The 20815-nt window shown below is 35.9% G+C and overlaps 1 protein-coding gene across 1 annotated transcript in view; it reads left to right on the top strand.

The window, feature by feature from the left end:
- The window catches only part of FIG4 (FIG4 phosphoinositide 5-phosphatase), a 134522-nt gene that overhangs the window by 33898 nt on the left and 79809 nt on the right, over positions 1–20815 (top strand). Inside the window, exons 4-10 of the mRNA XM_010366034.2 lie at positions 2056–2212; positions 7573–7623; positions 10195–10343; positions 13388–13516; positions 16657–16757; positions 18294–18456; positions 19176–19273. Coding sequence (XP_010364336.2) covers positions 2056–2212; positions 7573–7623; positions 10195–10343; positions 13388–13516; positions 16657–16757; positions 18294–18456; positions 19176–19273 — 848 coding nt within the window. The remainder of the gene's footprint in view (positions 1–2055; positions 2213–7572; positions 7624–10194; positions 10344–13387; positions 13517–16656; positions 16758–18293; positions 18457–19175; positions 19274–20815) is intronic.

Genomic DNA, 20815 nt, shown 5'->3' with positions numbered 1-20815 from the left:
TAAAAGGAATGAATGAATTAAATTGTTTAGAGTAATTTTTTTTTTTTTTTTACTTTAAATTCTGGGATACATATGCAGAATGTGCAGGTTTCTTACACAGGTATACATGTGCTATGGTGGTTTGCTGTACCTATCAACCCACCATCTAGGTTTCAAGCCCCGCATGCATCAGGTATTTGTCCTAATGCTCTTCCTCCCCTTGCTCCTATCCCCCGACAGGCCCTGGTGTGTGATGTTCCCCTCCCTGTGTCTGTGTGTTCTTGTTGTTCAGTTCCCACTTATGAGTGAGAACATGTGGTATTTGGCTTTCTGTTCCTGTGTTAGTTTGCTGAGAATGATGGTTTCCTGCTTCATCCATGTCCCTGCAAAGGACATGAACTCATTCTTTTTTATGGCTGCATAGTATTCCATGGTGTATATGTGCCACATTTTCTTTTTCCAGTCTATCATTGATGAGCATTTGGGTTGGTTCCAAGTTTTTGCTATCGTAAATGGTGCTGCAGTAAACATATGTGTGCATGCGTCTTTATAGTAGGATGATTTATAATCCTTTGGGTTTATACCCAGTAATGGGATTGCTGGGTCAAATGGTATTTCTGGTTCTAGGTTCTTGAGGAATCACCACACTGTCTTCCACAATGGTTGAACTAATTTACACTCCCACCAGCAGTGTAAAAGCGTTTCTGTTTCTCTGCATCCTCTCCAGCATCTGTTGTTTCCTGACTATTAAATGATCGTCATTCTAACTGGTGTGAGATGGTATCTCATTGTGGTTTTGATTTGCATTTCTTTAATGACAAGTGATGATGAGCTTTTTTTCATGTATTTGTTGGTCGCATAAATGTCTTCTTTTAAGAAGTGCCTTTTCATATCCTTTGCCCACTTTTTGATGGGGTTGTTTTTTTCTTGTAAATTTAAGTTCCTTGTAGATTCTGAATATTAGCCCTTTGTGGGATGGATAGATTGTAACAATTTTCTCCCATTCTGTAGGTTGCCTGTTCACTCTGATGATAGTTTCTTTTGCTATGCAGAAACTCTTTAGTTTAATTAGATCCCATTTGTCAATTTTGGCTTTTGTTGCCATTACTTTTGGTGTTTTTAGACATGAAGTCTTTGTCCATGCCTATGTCTTGAGTAGTATTGCCTATGTTTTCTTCTAGGGTTTTTATGGTCTTAGGTTTTACATTTAAGTCTTTAATCTATCTTGAGTTAATTTTTGTGTAAGGTGTAAGGAAGGGGTCCAGTTTCATTTTTCTGCATATAGCTAGCCAGTTTTCCTAGCACCATTTATTAAATAGGGAATCTTTTCCCCATTGCTTGTTTTTGTCAGGTTTGTCAAAAATCAGATGGTTGTAGATATGTGGTATTATTTCTGAGGGCTCTGTTCTGTTCCATTGGTCTATATATTTGTTTTGGTACCAGTACCATGCTGTTTTGGTTACTGTAGCCTTGTAGTATAGTTTGAAGTCAGATAGTGTGATGCCTCCAGCTTTGTTCTTTTTGCTTAGGATTGTCTTGGTGTCTTGGCTATATGGGCTCTTTTTTTGGTTCCATATGAAATTTAAAGTAGTTTTTCCTAATTCTGCAAAGAAAGTCAATGGTAGCTTGATGGGAATAGCATTGAATCTATAAATTACTTTGGGCAGTATGGCCATTTTCACAATATTGATTCTTCTTATCCATGAGCATAGAATGTTTTTTCATTTGTTTGTGTCCTCTCTTATTTCCTTGAGCAGTAGTTTGTAGTTCTCCTTGAAGATGTCTTTCACATCCCTTGTAAGTTGTATTCCTAGGTATTTTATTCTCCTCGTAGCAATTGTGAATGGGAGATCACTCATGATTTGGCTTTGTTTAGAGTAATATTTTTAAGTGAGATAAATGTCAGTATAGATATTCTTAGAGAATAATTCTAAGACACCTGAAAATGTGTGTGGCTATAAATCATAGAAATAATAAAGTGAGAAATGTATTGAAGGCCTTTAGCCTTTTAAATAGGCATCTAAAAGCCATTACTAAGTTTATAAAGCGTCTTTCTCTTTCTTTTTTGTTGCATAGGTTTTGTCAGGTTCTTAGAAGGTTATTATATTGTGTTAATAACTAAAAGGAGGAAGATGGCGGATATTGGAGGTCATGCAATCTATAAGGTCGAAGATACAAATATGATCTATATACCTAATGATTCTGTACGGGTTACTCATCCTGATGAAGCTAGGTATGTATGGTGGTAACTCCCTTTTTTTTTTTTTTTTTTAATTTTTTGGAGACAGGGTCTTGCCCTGTTGCCTAGGCTGGAAGTCATGGTCATAACTTGCTATAGCCTTGGCCTCTCAGGCTCAAGTACTTTTTTTTAATGTCGTGGATCAGGTAGAAAATAAAATTAGTTTAGATACTATAAATGTTATGTAAAAAGATCAAATGTTGGCTCAGAATTTTACAACTCTTGTTCAAGAGCTGTTAAAAACCTCCATTATAGCAACTGGCAACAATCAGCAATGGCTACTAACACTATTAGGTGAGAGATTGTTATTGAGGAACAGAATAATCACATAGTCCCAACATTTTAAACTCCATGGATCTCTTTGTTATTTACAAAGAGGAGTAAGTATTTTTATGATGAAAAAAAATGGCAGACATTCTTATCCAAAAAATTAAACTTCTCATCACCAATAGTGAGACAAAACTGATATTGTTTGACTCTCAATGGGAAAGACACAGTTTACCTTAGTAGTTAAATATTGCTAAAAATATTTAACTTGAATCTAAGCATGGGGAATAATCAGATACATACATACCGCTAGACTTTCTGCAAGATAACTGGCCTAGATTCTTAAAAGAATGTTAAAGTCGTCGAAGACAAAAAAAACAGAGGACTGTTCTAGATTTTAAAACAGACATGACAACCAAATGCAGATTTTGATCGGATCCTGGGTTAAAAGTGCATGTACTTGTACACACATCCTCACACAAAGATCTAAAGGGCTTTATTTGGACAGTTTGTATGTGGACTACATACTCATGATCTTGAATCAATATTTAAATTTGGAGTATAATAATGGTTTGTGGTTACTGAGGAGATTGTCCTTGTTTTTAATAGGCACATGCTAAAATATTTAGGAGTGAAGTGTCGTGATGTCTGCTACTTACTGTCAAGTGGTTTAGAAAAATAAAATGTGTATTTAAAGAGAGATAATGTTTGTGTATGAGTTTAAGGAGAGAGCTCTAAAAGTGAATTCAGAAGAAGGGCATATTGGTGTTAATTGTACTTCCCCCCTGCCCCCCAAGTTTTTCTGTATATCTGAAATGTTCAAAAGTTTTGGAGGAATTATTGAAACCTTGGAAATGTGGGAAAAGCTATTAACAAATTGATAAAATTGTAAAGGTTGAATTGATTTAATATTATGAAGATTAAAATGGAACAAAGAAATATTTATAAGTTTTTAGGATAGGTAACAGTTTAGATTTTAATTATATCCTGTACTTTTATAGTGTTCCAGTACATGAACCAAAATGTAAAGGTGATGTGGCCCTGTTGCTTGAGACCATCTTAGACAGTGGTTTTCTGGGCCCTTGTGATGCTGCTTTTGATGATGATTTGGAAGGGGGGTTATTAGAAAATAATTGGTTTCAGATGAGAATAAGTACAGTTTATCAGACAAAGTAGACTTTTGTCTTGCACTAACTGAAAAAAGTTATATCCCATACAGCTTATAGGAAGGCCTGTATAGTGTATTGACTAAAAGTGAATCAGAATGACCAGAGCATGCAAATCCAGGGATAGGAAAAGTTCAAGAAGTAATGTTATTTATAGGTCTCGTCTTTATGATACTTTAGCCAAGAATAGCAATACAAATTATGTTATTGTATATAGTGATTTGGATCTCTTTAAAGAACAAAATTATGAGTAATAACATGTAGTAAATGGACTTACTCAGAATAAGATACAATTATATTAATAGTTTTTTATAGGTAAACTGAAGTAATATTACTAAATAGGAAAAACTTTTAATACTTATAAGACTATGTTAACCAATAGTGCATCTAAGCAAAAATAATCGGTAAAATATTTGGAAATAAAATATAGTACTGTTAAACATTTCATACATAACGTTTATCTCTGTAATGCATGATTGTTATCAATGTTAGAAAATGTACTAGAGCAGTTCACCACATTAAAATATTGCTGAAAAAATTATCTTCTTAATGTTTGCAGAATATATATTTGACAATATTCAATACTCAGTGTGATAAAATGTTTTAGCAAACTAGCAATATAAGCAGATTTTCTTAATCTGGTAAATGATACCTATTAAAAACTATATCCAAAATTGTTCTTAGAAGTAAAACTTTAAAATCATTACTTTTAATCAAGGTGGGAACAATACAGAGATATCTGCCGTCACTACTAACATTCAGCCTCATATTGAAGGCCCTAGGCAGTGCCACAAGACTAGAAAAATAAGCCACAAAACTTGAAAAGAAAAATTAATGGCATTATGCAAACAACATCATTTTCTACTTGGAAAGTTTGAGAATATCTACAAATTCTCGGAACTGATGAAAGAGTTCAGTAAGGTGACTAAGAAAAGATGGCTGGGCATGGTGGCTCATGCCTGTAATCCCAGCATTTTGGAAGGCTGAGGTGGGAGGATTGAGCCCAGGAGATTGAGGCTGCAATGAGCCATGTTTGTGCCACTGTACTTCAGCCTGGGTGACAGTGAGACCCTGCCTCAAAAAAAAAAAAAAAAAAAAAAAAAAAAAAAAAAAAAAAAAAAATTAAAAGAAGAAAAAAGAAAAGATCAACATGTAAGACATATAAGGACCAGTAATATTTCTACACACTAGCAATAATGAACTAGAAAATTTATAAGGTACCTGCCAATAAATATAATAAAAGCCATACAAAACCTTATGGAAAAGACTTAAAACGTTATTAAAATATTTTTAAAATCTCTTAATTGGAGAGATGTCCCTTTTTCATGGATGAGGTTTGATGTCTTAAAGATGTTAGTTTTCTCCAAAATTAATTTATATAGATATTTTTTCTTGAGACAAGGTCTCACTCTTACCCAGGCTAGAGTGCAGTGGTGCAATCTTGGCTCACTGCAGCTTTGAACTCCTGGGCTCAAGTGGTCCTCCCACCTCAGCCTCCCCAGTACCTGGGACTACGGACACATGCCACCACACCTGACTAATTTTTGTATTTTTGGCAGAAATAGGGTCTTTCTATGTTGACCAGACAGGTTTTGAACTCCTGGGCTCAAACACTCCTTCCACCTTGGCCTCCCAAAGTGCTGGGATTACAGACATGGGCCTGGCCAATTTTTAGATTTAATGTAACATTAATCCAGATTCCAAGAGGATGTTTTGAGAATGGAACTTGACATGATTTTAAAAGTCATGTGGAAAAGCAAATATCTAAGCATGGTCCAGACAATTTAAACAAGAAAAACAAGAAGGGATAAAGTCAACAAGATGGTAAGACCTATAGTAATTAAGATAATCAGGTAATAAGCTATAGTAAATAAGACTGCTACGTATTGGTGGAGGAATTGATCGGGGTCAATGAACAGTGTTGAGAAAGCCTAGAAAAAGATCCATTTTATGTGGCAAACTGGAATATGATAGAGTGAGCATTACAAGTCATTAGGGGGAAAGACGGGATAAATAGTGTTGGTTTTCCAACTGGACAAAAATGAAATTTGATTACATTCTCTGATAATATTCAGGAGCAAATTCCAGAAGTATGAAGATAATTTTAAGAAAATAAAGGTAAATATTTTTATAATCCTGGTATGGAAAAGGATTTTACAAACAAAATACAAATGGATAAACCATAAGGCAAACAATGCTATATTTGATACTATAAATATTCAAAATGTATTTAGACAAATTTTAGGAAACAAGCAGCAGTCTGAAAGTAGATGTTTGTAACGTAACGATGATTATTATTTAGAATGTGGGAAGAATTTCTACAAATCAGTGAGAAAAAATAAGCAACTTAACTGAAAAATGGTTAAAAGGAACAGGCAACTCACAGTGGAGATTCTGAACCTTACCTAGTAGTTTGGGAAATGCAAATTAAAAAGGTACCTTCTTATTCTCATTAGTCAGTTCGGGAATAATCAAGAGTATCTGCCGTCATCAAATGTTAGGAGAGATGTGGGAAATGAGTTGTATACTATGAGTTGGAGTGATATTTTAACCACTTAGAAGAACACTTTGGCAATTCCAGCGAAATTGAAAATGCACGTTATCTGCAGTGCACAGTGGTTCTTGTTTCCACGTATGTGCCCTAGAGAAACTGTTATACATGTGTATGGGAAAACATGCATGGATGCTCTTGGCGGCATTGTATCTTGTAGTGGAGAACTAGAAAGAACCTAGTGGTCTATCAGCAGACAATGGATAAAGTGTGTCAAGTGTAGTTGGCTTTCCTTATCCGTGGGTTCCACATCTGTGAATTCAACCAACCACAGCTTGAAAATACTTGAAAAAAATTGTATCTGTACTGAACATGTACAGACTTTTTTCCTGTCATTATTCCCTAAACAATACAGTACAGCAACTGTAGAATTACTATTTAGCATTTACATTATATTAGGTATTATAAGTAATCTAGAGGCAATTGAGAGTGTACAGGAAGATGTGTATTGTGCATTATGTACAAATACTATGCCATTTTATATCAGGAACTCGAGCATCTGCAGATTTTGGTATCTGAGGGAGGACTTGGAACCAATCCCCCACAGATACCGAGGGATGGCTGTATATGATGAAGACCAAACATTGATTCAAGTGAACAAATTAAATCTATAACTTTCAACGTAACTAGATTTCAAAAAATGAGAGAAAAAAGTAGGACAGTATACAAAGTTTGTAATGATTTGCATACTTATTTTAAATATATAATATAATGCTATGTATTATTTAAAGATGGGGCTAATGTGATAAAAGTAAAGAGATGAATGGACTAGAAGGATTCATATCAGTGACAGGAAAATGGTTGCATTTGGAGCGAGAGAACAGGACTGGGGAAGTCTAAAGGGAACGTTAACTTTTTAAGTTGTTTGTTATTTATCTTAAAAAGGTCAAAATAGATATTTAAAAATGTGAACATTTATTAATCCTGAGAGACAGAAATGTGAACATTTTATTTTATACCTTTTCTGGTGTAAAAACTTAGCAACTTAAAATTGTGGTGACCCACGTTGTGCTTGTTGTTGTTGCTCTCCTCTCTCCATCCTCAAAGCATTTGCAAAGCACATTGTAAAAGCAAAAACAGTGTTTACTTCTGTCTTGCCCAAAGTCTGCTGTGCCCCACACATGTAGATGCATGACTTTGCCTCTCACTGGCATCATCAGTGATAAGGAACAAACTATAAAGTTAAAGATTTCCAAAGGGATGATCAACAGACCTAGAATTGCTTCAGATGTAATCTCTCTTCTAGATATGACTTGAATTCCTCAGCTTTAATGAGCATATTTACAAATATAAATGTACATATGGGTACATGTTAAACTGTGAGAAATAATAGTATTGGACAAATAAAATATACTTTGGTTTTGTTTTAGGTATCTACGAATATTTCAAAATGTGGACCTATCTAGCAATTTTTACTTCAGGTAAGTTTGAGGTTGCTCCTATCAGTCACATAAACTTTTATATTATTTTCCAGTGGGTAAAAACAGAATGAGAACATAGTAGTACTTCTGTTATTTTTTAGTCAACTTGTTTTATGTAAAAGCATTAAAATATAGCTATTTCTTCCTTTTAAAAATCTTATATTTGAAAATCCAAATGGATAAATTAAAGGATGTTTATTCTCAATATAAAAATCATCTTTGTTTTAGGTAGGACTTAATGTATTTTAAAGAAATATTCTGATTTTGTAATCTTAAATTACAAAAATGAAATTTACATTCAGCCTCTAATACAGAGTTGTAACAATTTCATGGTTCAACTTTTAGTAAATAATCTGGCAAAATTAGGTAAAAATAAATTAAAAGTAGGAAGAACTGTTGCAATACTGATGTACTGCTGGTGGCATTGTAAATTAACAGTTTCCTGAGAAGGAATATAGCATTGAACATATATGAAAATATGTCCTAAGAAAATAACCAGGAGCAAAAATAACAAATCTCCATTGGTAAAGAGACATTTATAGCTTCTCTATTTATAATAGCCCAGACAAGCAAACCAAATAGTCCAGGGACATCCCAAATACTGATAACTGAAGAACAGTCAAGTAAATTATTACAACATCATGATAAGTATTTTACTACCATTGATGTGACCAGTATGTGGGCCTGATAGATAACAATTGTTGTGATAGATGGAAAATTATATCAGCTATAATATCCAGACTAAAAATAGAACACAGTAAGGGCTTGAGTCATAAGGACTAAAGGAGAACCTAGAGCATTTGTAGCTGTTGGTGTTATATACTACTGATAGGGTGCTTTGCATTAAAAAATTATTTTAAATTATTAATATAGTTAACCGTTTCTTTATGAAACAAAAACATGTCTACTACATGGGGTGAATTATGTCTTTATCGATGAAAACCTGAAGGAAGCTGATTATTTTAACAGAAGTGGAGCGAAGGGCTCCTAAAGAAAGAGTTTTTACTTCCACAAACATTTATTTAATGTATATTTCCATTGTATTTTTTGCCATCTTCTAGTTTTCAGTCTTTATGCCTGACTTTGTAGTGTTTGTGAATTATTATTGAAGCTCAGTGCTGTTATTAGAAATGGCCTTCTTCTGCTTCATATTTCTCAATTTTGTCTGTATTTTTATACTGAGTTGTGATCAAATCATTCTATAAGTAAATACATGTAGGTTAAAGTTTTTGTGCCTCATAAATAGGCTTTTAAAAAGGTTATAATATGTTTTTAAGAATCTCTATAATAAAGGAATTGTTTTAAATAGAAAGAATTGATTGTTAAAAATCAGAAACCATCTTCTTAATATAGCTTTATCCCTTTGAGATTAGATGTTAAAATGAATGGATCCATCAAGGAAATGTGATACAATTGAATTTCACAGATGAAATGAATCAATTTCAATCAAATAATATAAAGAAATGATAATTAAAATAATGTGTGTGATTCTCCAGACAGAATTGTAACCATTTTAAAATATGCCTAAAATACTTTAAAAACAAATTTGTGTAAAGTATTCAAAATACCTTCTGAAATTCTGTGCTAAAAGTATATAGCTAGGCTCCTTTAGAATTTCCAGTAAAAGCTGGAAAACCCCCCTCACACTTAAGAAATATATATACACACACACAGTATACATATGTATAGTATATATATGCACTCTATATATGGATATTTATATATGATATTTATATAGAGTATGCATATATACATATATTTATATGTATATTTATATATTTTTATGTATAAATATATTTATATATTTTTATGTATAAATATATTTATATATTTTTATGTATAAATATATTTATATATTTTTATGTATAAATATATTTATATATTTTTATGTATAAATATATTTATATATTTTTATGTATAAATACTTAAAAAATATCTCTAGCTATATATATAGAGTGCTAGAGATGCTTATTTAAAAAGTATTATGTGAGATCAAAATTGTAATGAAATTTAATTTGCACAGAGACAGTTATATTTTTGAAATGCCTTTTACTCTTCTAAAACATGTTTCACTGTAATGGCCTATATTATTTGCTTATTTCTGTTTTACAACGTCGGTTATGATACCACCATTAGTAATTAATAGAATTATTTTTGCTGTTGGGTAAACTAGGGTACAGAACTATGCAGTATTGCAGTGGTTATTGTAGAGCTGTAAAACCCCATACAGATTCATAGAAGGTATGACCTTGTTTGCACAATACCATGAACTTATACTGATTTTGGTATCAAGCAAAAAATACACATTGTACAAATCAAAGAATGTAGGTTACTGACATTGTATTGTATGTTTCCAGTCATGCAGATGCCTAGTCATGCAGTGAGGTTGTTATTTCCAATTACATTTGTATTTTGCTGTGCTTTACAGTACTTATTTGAATAGCATTGCTTCCAAATAAGGTAACAGGTGTTAAGTAATTTAGTTCACAGATTTTAATTCTGTATGGGAGCCAAGACCTTGAAATATGCTTTGCTTTTGCAATTCTTATTAAGTTTCAATTCTGTTCTCAGTTACAGCTATGATTTGTCCCACTCACTTCAATATAATCTCACTGTCTTGCGAATGCCCCTGGAGATGTTAAAGTCAGAAACGACCCAGAATCGCCAAGAGAGCTTTGACATCTTTGAAGATGAAGGATTAATTACACAAGGTGGAAGCGGTAGGTGGTCTTGGCATATCTAATGTATATTAATGTGGTATCCATGAAGTGACATCTTATTAAATTCACTCACATTTCCCTCATATTTGTCCACCCCTCTTTGCTGTTTGTCCTTACATGGGGTTGTTTTGGATATGTGAAGTTGACCAATTCATTTTTATAGAGATATTAATCACCATGTAAATTCATTTGTAGGCCAGCCACAAAATTGTATGCTGACATTTTCTAGTAATTATTCATGTACTTTTTATTGAATACATTCAAGCATAGACTTTTACATGGTGTGCAGAGGTGAAGTTTACATGGATTTTTTTTTTAAATATTAGATAATACACACTACTTATTTTCCTTCACAGAGACTAGTTTGTTATGGTCTGAGTTTTGAAAAAGAGTTACCATGGGTTGCCTATTATGTGTTAGACATTTACATGTAATATCTCTAATCCTCATAAAAACTCTGCTTAGTAGGTATAATGCTAGTTTTATAGAATTAAAGACTAAGTAGGGAACGGAGGCCTGGAAATGAAGATCATACGGCCATATCGAGGAATCAGTGCAGCAGGTCAGAGGTCGTTATTACTTTGATCGGTCCCAGCTTGACCCATCAGTCCTGTGTAGGTCTTGCCTCCGCAGGACTGCTGTAAGACACTGTAGGGCCACTCAGTGCCTCACCCAGAGTGCCCCTGAGATCCTGGACTAAACCAGTCACACAGTACCTTTATTGCCAGATGCTTGGGTTGGTCTAGCACTCTAAAGCTAGCGGCATTGCTAATGTGAATGTTGTAAGGGAATCATTTCAATAGTTAAGACACTTTAGCTGTGTTCAACTGACTGTGGAAAGTAAGTCAATAGTGTCTTTGGGTTCCTTGCTCTGTGCAACTTCAATGATAGTGATGAACATGTGGATGCAGAGGTAGAATCCAATCTAAAGTAGTCCCGGAAGATCTGCCCTTGCAGCACTCTCAAAAAGAGGCTGTGTTCTGTTAATGGTTTGCCAAAGGTTGTGATCCACTCTAAAAAGGTTTAGGCTGTTACTTAAACTGAATTTATCCCTGGCATTCCCCTTGACTCTTGTTAGTTTACTTGATTGATTATCACTTGAGCTAAGGTGAAACCCAGGGCATCCTCCCTACTCCCAGATCATTAGATCACATACATTTGCCCTGGTTCAGACACTCTGGTGATAACCCATACCACTAGAGACAGATAGAGGGCAAGACAACTAGTGCGTTTGAATATTTGCTTGCAACGCTTCTGAATATCACAATTTGTAATGCAAAACCTGAAAGTATCACTGAATTTGCCCCAAATGCCATCCAAAATCTGAATTTGTGTATCTGTTCTGGGATCTGAATTAAGCCTCCAATGCTACTTAATTTTTTGTCATCTCTGGAGCAATTCTACTTGACAGATATGAATAATAGGGTGTATTAGTTTATTCTTGTTGTTGTGACAAATTACCTAGCTTAGTTGCTAAAACAACGTACATTTATCATCTTACAGAAGGCAGAAGTCCACAGTGGGTGTCAGTGAGCTAAAATTAGCATGTCAGCAGGATTGCATTCCTTTCCGGAGGCTCCAGGGGAGAATCAGTTTTCTTGCCCTTTCCATCTTCTGGGGGCTGTGTTCATCCCCTGGCTCATGGCTCCCTTCCATCTTTAAGGCTACGTTACATTACCTGACACTCAACACTCCTGTTTTCCTCTCTGACTTACAAGGACCCTGTGATTACGTTGGACCCACTTAGAAAATGCAGAATAATTTCCCATCTCAAGATCCTGATTAGGAGCCTTAACTTCATCTTCAGCTTTAATTTCTTCTTGCCATGTAATATAACAGTTCATATTCACAGTTTCTGGTGATTAGCATGCATACATCTTTGTCGAAGGTGAGATTATTCTCTTATCACACAGGGGTAAACTGATAAGAAACAGGGAGTGAGGGTGGAAGGTGTGGAAGTAGGTTGAAAAGGAAAACAGTAAATTTTTGAAATAATCTTTACTGCATGTCAGATACTTCGCATATATTATTTAACCTGAACAATATCTTTGAGGTGAGTAGTATTAACATCATTTTCTAGTTTAGAAAGTTGAAATTCAAAGACATTAAGTAACTTGCCTAAAGTCACAGAGTAAGTGACAAAACAGGACTCCTATCGATGTCTTTATTATTAATTCTCTTGTGTAATGCATTGAAAGGGCAGAGAAAGTTTAGTTTTTATGAATCAAACCTAAGTGTAGTATAGTGTATAAACAAATACTCTTAACAAATCATGTTTTGAGGAAAAAAATGGTCTTTATTAACTGCTATTCAGAACCGTTACAGTCTTTTAAGCTATTATCTTATAAACATAGTTTTAATTTTTCACTTCATGTAAGTTTTGTAAAACTCACTGCTGTTTTAATACATTTATCTGGATATGCTAAAATTATGTTTGATGAAATTAATTTATTCATAGAGAAAAGGCCTGACATAATAATAAACGCCACGTATTGGAAGTATTTGTAATACACCAGGCTTATTCTAGACCCCTTATATCCATTATTAATTCATTTCATCCTTACAACCACCACGTGGTACAGGTGAGGAAGCAGAGACGCCGAGCTGGGTAAGTAACACTCTTGATCGTGCCTGTCACCCTGCTGATGAGAGGCAGAGCCAGGATTTGGATCCAGGAACTTTGACTCCATAGGCATGTGCTCAACCGCTACTTCCCACCACCTCGTCTTTATATATTTGTAACATGTCCTCAATTTCCTTGTCATTTTCTTTTCTCTGAAGTTAAGAACTCTCACAAGTCAGAAAAGAGATTTCTTTGACTTTTTACAGAATCAACACAATGTTCTGGACATGACAGGAATGATACCCACTGAAAATGGTAATGCTGTTAACCAAGCATGTTACTTTGAAGTTAAAAACAGAAGTTAACTTTAAAATGAGTTGAATGTCAGCCAATTCCCATATCTTTCTGATACCAACCTTTTTTTAAATTGATACAAAATATTTTATGTATTTATGGACTGATACAGACTTATATTTTTCAGGGGTATTTGGCATCTGTAGTGAGCCTTATATGAAATATGTATGGAATGGTGAACTTCTGGATATAATTAAAAATACTGTGCATCGTGACTGGCTTTTGTATATTATTCATGGGTTCTGTGGGCAGTCAAGTATCCTTTTTGATAAAAAAAGTAAGATACATATTACTAAACTTATGATGTATCAATTTGTAGACAGCTACGTATGAATTACATGATTATAATACCACTCTGCACCCCAACAGGAAAACCTGCCCGTAATACTATGTAGTAGAAATACAAATAAGAATGCAGACTATTTGAACAGGCCTATTATATACCCAGAAAGATGAATAAATAACAAGGAAGAAAATGCAATGCGATATAGGTAGTAAGTGTCATGTTCATCTGGGAGAAGGAGGAGAATTACTGACAGTTGGAGAGGATGGGACAGGCCCATGGGAATAGTTGAACTTGGCCTGGGCCCTAAACAAAAGTCAGTGCCTTAGCAACGAGAGAGATCAGCAGTCCGAGCAGAGAGAGACATCACAGCCTGGGAAACACTGTGTGTGTAGAGGTGGAAAAACACATAGGAGTGTTCTCATGGCTTGTGAATAAAACTCCCAGGAGGTAGGATATAGTGGGAAGGAGATTGGTATGTGGGAGTCAGATTGCCAGTCACCAGATTTCCCTGGTGGTCAAGCTAAGGACTTTGGGTTTGGTGCTAGAACTTTTGAAAGGTTTTGTGCAGGGGAATGACATTTGCAAAGCAGTATTTAGGAGGCTTGAGTTGACAACCATTTTCAAGCTGGAATAAGTAAAATGAAACTAGAACAAGGACCATGAGTTAGGAAAAGATGGCAGTAGTCCAGGCAAGGGGGCAAAATAGATTAAAGAGAAGTAGGTTCAGCTTTGGGTTAAGCTGATGAGTTCAATTTTATAAAAACTTTTATTTCCTTCAGTAGCTTCATGTCTCATTAATTTGTAGCTACATTGAAGCCTTTTAATAAAGTGCAATTATGGGGTTTAAGAAGGTAGCACGTACCATCTAGAAGTGGTGATTCGATTTTTTCTCTCACTTTTTGAGATCACATAGGGCATTTTTGCATTCAGCATGTTTTCTACTATGTTAGGCTTTTAAAGAAAAGGTGTTTGTACCTTTTTCCCCCACAGATAAGAAGTGTTTGTAATGGATTTGTAGTTTTCTTAATTTTATTCTCTTTAGACATTTAAAAGAACCAAAAAAGAAACTTTTTCTTCTTTGTTTTCAGTTGGAATTTGCAGTTTAATGGCCTCAGATCCTTCTCCAGATCCCCAGGGTTTCTTTGTCTTATTTATGGAGAAAAATCGGTCACTTTGTCCAGCGCACTGTGAGGCCCCATTCAGGCCAGCCCTGGCCCCCTGTGGTACTTGGAACTGAAGTTACAGATCTATATTAAAATAATAATAATAATGTACAAAAAAAACCTTTAAAGGAGTGGTTGCTTTGAGACTATTAAGTGGGTAAATGCGACTGACCATTATTATGCTTTCTTGCACCAGGAGCATTTGAGAGGAGTGGTACCAAGGGCACAGCTGGCGAGGTTACCCTTGAAGAGCAGCAGGGCTGCCTTCTGTGAGGGGGCGAAAGGCTAGATAAAAGCACAGAGGGATTTTGAAACAAAGATCAGTGAGATTTATGTGCTACACTTGAAAATCAGGCTCATTACTTTATAATTATTTTCAACCAGTGAGTGGTATTATCTGGTTGATCATTACTGCATAACGAGATTTGATCCTGAATTACTTTTGTCTCTTTCCAAAAGTAAATTCTGCCTGGGAAGAACACAGGTTTTTCACCACCACGGATGCCAAAAAGAATGTGCTACAATTTCTTTCTTTTTTTTTTTTGAGACGGAGTCTCACTCTGTCACCCAGGCTGGAGTGCAGTGGCCGGATCTCAGCTCACTGCAAGCTCCGCCTCCCGGGTTTATGCCATTCTCCTGCCTCAGCCTCCCGAGTAGAAGAATGTGCTACAATTTCTAAAGGTAGTTCCCAAAAGATAGTTCAAAGCTGTTTTGTGTTTCCAAGAGCTAACTTGGGGCCTGGCGCATATTAAACATAATAAATGTTTGTTTTTTAAAATAGTGAGTGCCATCATAGATTATCATTTTGAAGCTCGTAAGTTTAAACAATGAATCTAGTCTCCTGGTTATCAAGCATTTAATGAATTCTGGAAGTCTATATGAGATAAAGAGAGTAGCTTTTGATAAGAGTAGCTTCTGAATACTAGAGACCAGGCACTAGTTGTACACACATTACTTCATCTAGTCCTCCTGACCACCTTTGGTTACTTTATTGTTACTCCATTTTATAGAAGATGAGACTTGGCTCAGAAAGTTAAGTAAGGTAACATAACTAATAAGCTGTATATTGGTTAAGCGGTTCACAATAAATTATTCAGTGTTCAGGATTTGCAGGTAGGTGACAAATTTTGACTGCTTTTAGAGTCTTATACTCAGTTATATCCTCAGTGTTACATATTACTCATAATTTAAACAACCTATTAGATGGCACATGTTCTCTTTGAGAGGTGTATGATCTTGGAAGACTAAGGGAGGTGTATTAGTACATTCTCACACAGCTATGAAGAACTACCTGAGACTGGGTAATTTATGAAGAAAAGAGGTTTAATTGAGTGTAGGCTTAATAGGAAGCCTGACTGGGAGGCCTCAGGAAACTTACAATCATGGTGGAAAGTGAAGGGGAAGCACGCACATCTTCACAATGGTAGAGCAGGGGAGAGAGCGAGTGAAGGGGGAAGTGCCACACACTTGCAAACAACCAGATCTTGTGAGAACTCACTATCACGAAAACAGCAGGGGGGAAGTCTGCCTCCATGATACAATCACCTTCCACCAGACTCTTCCCTGACACATGGGGATTACAATTCAAAATGAGATTTGGCTGGGGACACAGAGCCAAACCATATCAGAAGGATTAGCTGTACTTGTTTACATCCTTTACTTAGCCATAGGGCTTCCCTTGACCAGTAACCGTACACCTGCTTACCATTTCCGCTGAAATTTATGGAAAGCACTCCTTAGTTAGGTTGGATGTTGCCTTCCCTTTGTAGCCGCACTGCAATTCTGAAGAAACCATTAGATCCAGCGCTGTTCCATTCTTGGGTGGAGCTTTTGGTGTTCTTTAAGCCATTGGACTAGCTGTATCTAAATGTGTATATAAGGTATAATGACTCTATTGGTCTTATGTGACAGTCATGAATGCTAAACAACCTTAACTTGCTTTCTAAGAGCTGTTGATCTATGGACGACCAGTGTATGTCACTCTAATAGCTAGAAGATCCAGTAAATTTGCTGGTACCCGTTTTCTTAAAAGAGGTGCAAACTGTGAGGTAAGATGACAAACAGTATCTTCACTGAACTTGAACCTTTTGTATCAGCTTTGCTGATGTAGAAGCACAGTGAAATTTTAAAATATGGAATTTCTTAGTTTGGGATGTTATCAAGAGAATACAGTTGCCCTTTAATATCAACAAGGGATTGTTTCTAGGAACGCCCTTCCCATCCAAAATCCACAAATGCTGAAGTCTCTTATATAATATGGCCTAGTGTTTGCATATAACCTATGTACACTCATCTGTATACTTTAAGTCATCTCTAGATTACTTCTAATATCTAATATGATGTAAATGCTATGCAAATAGTTCTAATACTGTATCTTTAAGGGAATAATGACAGTAAAAAAGGTCTGCACGTGTTCAGTTCAGATGCAACCATTGTAGGCCTAACTACATTTTCTATCTGAGATTGGTTGACTGTGGAGGGAACCCATGGATGTGGGGGGCTGACAATAATTAATATTCCAGTGCATCTGAAACGTGAGAAGTATGACTAATAAACAGATGTTCTGAAAAGTCAGCCATCTTAGAGTTATGCAGTGCTTTGAGGAATTATAAAATGTCTAATGTTGTGGAGGGTGAGCCATTTCTATAATATATGAAATGTGGTACATGTTTAATGTAGAGACAAAAATAGCAAAGCACCTCCACCCAAATAGAAGGCAGCACTCATCACGGGCAGTCAATTCTTGGTAAGAAGATGAAGTGAGCAAGGTACGGGAAACCTTTGCCCTCTTTGTCTTTTTTGCCCAGACTCCTTTTTCTGTTCACCGCTAGAAAATAACAACAGCAAAAATGCAGCCATCCTTCCATCAGCCGTGTTCTCTCCTTTGAGTGCTCCGTCTCTGTTTGCAGTAGACAACTTGAGTCTTGAGTGGATGTGTGATTCGGTAGACAGATTGAGTGAGGCATTGGATTTTGAACCTGGCTTAAAATAGCAACATTGTTCTTAAAATTATATCAACAATGAAAATTGTTACAGATGATGCTTTAAAATATCAGAATTTTGCAACTATATTATTTACTTTTGAATATTCAAAGAGAATCAGACATGTTATTACTGCCTCTGAAATCATTCTTTATTATGTCCTTATATACTTCTATAAGTACCTCAAAACCCTATTTTTTCCTTTTGTCCATCAGGCATTATTTGAATCTCACTCTTCTGTCCTATTTCATTTTGGTCGTCAGAATTGAATTTTGATATTCTTCTAGTCTTCCTCACCTCCTGTGTAATTTCATGTAATTGTCGTTTCTTCCCCTCTCTCCCATTTATTTAAACCAGCTGTTTCGTATCTGATTTATATTATTAGAGATTAATTTGGTTTTTTTCTAGTCTATTCTCTGCTACTTTTAATTGCCTTCTTTATTATATTTTAATGGTTTTGCTTTTCTAATGTGCATATTGAATATTGATCAATGTTTACCTCTCAAAACTTGCAAAGAATAGGAATTATAACTTCATTGAAAGTTATTTCATTAAACATTTCTAAGAACATAATGTATTTTTCAATGCACCTTTCTTTTCAGGGTGATGTTGCAAATGAAGTGGAGACTGAACAAATACTTTGCGATGCTTCTGTGATGTCTTTCACTGCAGGAAGTTATTCTTCTTACGTACAAGTTAGAGGATCTGTGCCCTTATACTGGTCTCAGGACATTTCAACTATGATGCCTAAACCACCTATTACATGTGTGTGGAGCCATGTTTTTAATAATAACTCCTGTGCTTACATTTAGAGATAGTGAACTATTGTCACAGAAACTTCATAAATGCTTAGGTTTTCACGAGGTTTTAGTCCTGGAAGGTAGTTAATTTAGAAGAGGAATTTCTGTTTTTCTTATGTAATAAATTTATATTTAATTTTGATTGTTAGTAAATTATTTTTATTTTGCTCCAGAAATGTAAGAATCATTCAAATGTAATAAATACATGATCAGGCCGGGTGCGGTGGCTCAAGCCTCTAATCCCAGCACTTTGGGAGGCCGAGACGGGCGGATCATGAGGTCAGGAGATCGAAACCATCCTGGCTAACACTGTGAAACCCCGTCTCTACTAAAAAATACAAAAAACTAGCCGGGCGAGGTGGCGGGCGCCTGTAGTCCCAGCTACTCAGGAGGCTGAGGCAGGAGAATGGCGTGAACCCGGGAGGCGGAGCTCGCAGTGAGCTGAGATCGCGCCACTGCACTCCAGCCTGGGTGACAGAGCGAGACTCTGTCTCAAAAATAAATAAATAAATAAATAAATAAATAAATAAATAAATACATGATCAATAAGTGTCTAGTGAGCACCTTAAGAAGGATCTGGGAAGATTAGTTGAATTGCATTTCTTTAAAAAACAACCCTATGCTTCTTTTATTTTTGCTTTGCAATTTTAATTCAGGTGCTTTTTCATGTTTTTTCCTTCTTAGTGGATCAGGCAGATCCATTTGCACATGTGGCTGCCCTTCACTTTGACCAGATGTTTCAGAGGTTTGGCTCTCCCATCATCATCTTGAATTTAGTGAAGGTATGATGTGCTCATTTGTTTGGTTATGAGATTCAGACACTTTGGGAAGCCTCTTCCTCAACACAGAGGGGGTTAACAAGCCGTGCTTTCCCTCTCCCTAGTGGAGAGACGTGCAGATTATTATGCTGGGACAGCTCACTGTGTCTGAGCTGAGTCACTTTTCTTTGGCCTCAGATTCCATGTGGCTTCTTCTCTGCATGGCTGAAAAAAATCAGTAGTATATCTCTAAGGGAGTAGAGTGATTCAGTGTATCAGGAAATCATTGTGTCCTGATTTCCTTGTGTGAATTAGATGTAGGTGAAACTTCTGCCTTAGTTCCGAGGACAACCTGGAGAAAGAAGCATGAAAATCAAACTATCACAGCCTCACCTTTACAGTCAGCGACCTTGAAAATCCATAAGCTCCCCTGGGCAAATTAATTTATAGTAATAGGATCAAAAGGCTAGATTCATAAACTAGGGTAGTGTTGTTTCTCAGGGATCAAGTGGGCTTGTGAGAAGCCCAGACAAGGTGGTATTAGCCTCATAGTTCCCTGCTTTCTTGGCAGAGTACACGGACTAGTCAGCGTGTCTATCTATATGAATGGGCATACAGGTCAAAGGCTGAGAATAGGAGGCAGGGAGACCACACAGTAAGTTTTATCTGCATCTGTTGTAGCCAAGTGAATTGAAAGACTCTCAGTCAGAAGCCAAGAAGACCCTGAGAGTATGAAAAGCAAGGGCGTTGTTACGTCATGTGCTTGTGGTGGTGCCCAACCATCTAGTACTGTCTGAGGTTATTCTGAGAGGTTGGTTAATAAATGTAAATGAATTTACTAAAAAACCAAGGAGGCCTGTGACCCTGTGTCCATTTAGTGAGTCATTAATTTTTATTTATTTATTTTTTATTATACTTTAAGTTCTCGGATACATGTGCAGAACGTGCAGGTTTGTTACATAGGTATACATGTGCTGTGGTGGTTTGCTGCACCCATTAACCCTTCATTACATTACAATTCATTAGATATTTCTCCTAATGCTATCCTTCCGCTATACCCCCAACCCCTGACAGGCCCCAGTGTGTGATGTTCCCCTCCCTGTGTCCATGTGTTCTCATTGTTCAGTTCCCACTTATGAGTGAGAACATGCAGTTTTTGATTTCCTGTTCCTGTGTTAGTTTACTGAGAATGATGGTTTCCAGCTTCATCCATGTCCCTGCAAAGGACATGAACTCATCCTTTTATATGGCTGCCTAGTATTCCATGTTGTATATGTGCCACATTTTCTTTATCTAGCCTATCGTTGATGGGTATTTGGGTTGGTTCCAAGTCTTTGCTATCGTGAATAGTGCTGCAGTAAACATATATGTGCATGTGTCTTTATAGTGGAATGATTTATAATCCTTTGGGTATATACCCAGTAATGGGATTGCTGGTCAAATGGTATTTCTGGTTCTTGATCCTTGAGGAATTGCCACACTGTCTTCTACAATGGTTGAACTAATTTACACTCCCACCAACAGTGTAAAAGCGTTCCTATTTTTCCACATCCTCTCTAGCATCTT

This window comes from Rhinopithecus roxellana, chromosome 4 (assembly GCF_007565055.1).
Source record: "Rhinopithecus roxellana isolate Shanxi Qingling chromosome 4, ASM756505v1, whole genome shotgun sequence".
Taxonomy (NCBI): domain Eukaryota; kingdom Metazoa; phylum Chordata; class Mammalia; order Primates; family Cercopithecidae; genus Rhinopithecus; species Rhinopithecus roxellana.
This window is presented reverse-complemented; position numbering and strand designations above follow the sequence as displayed.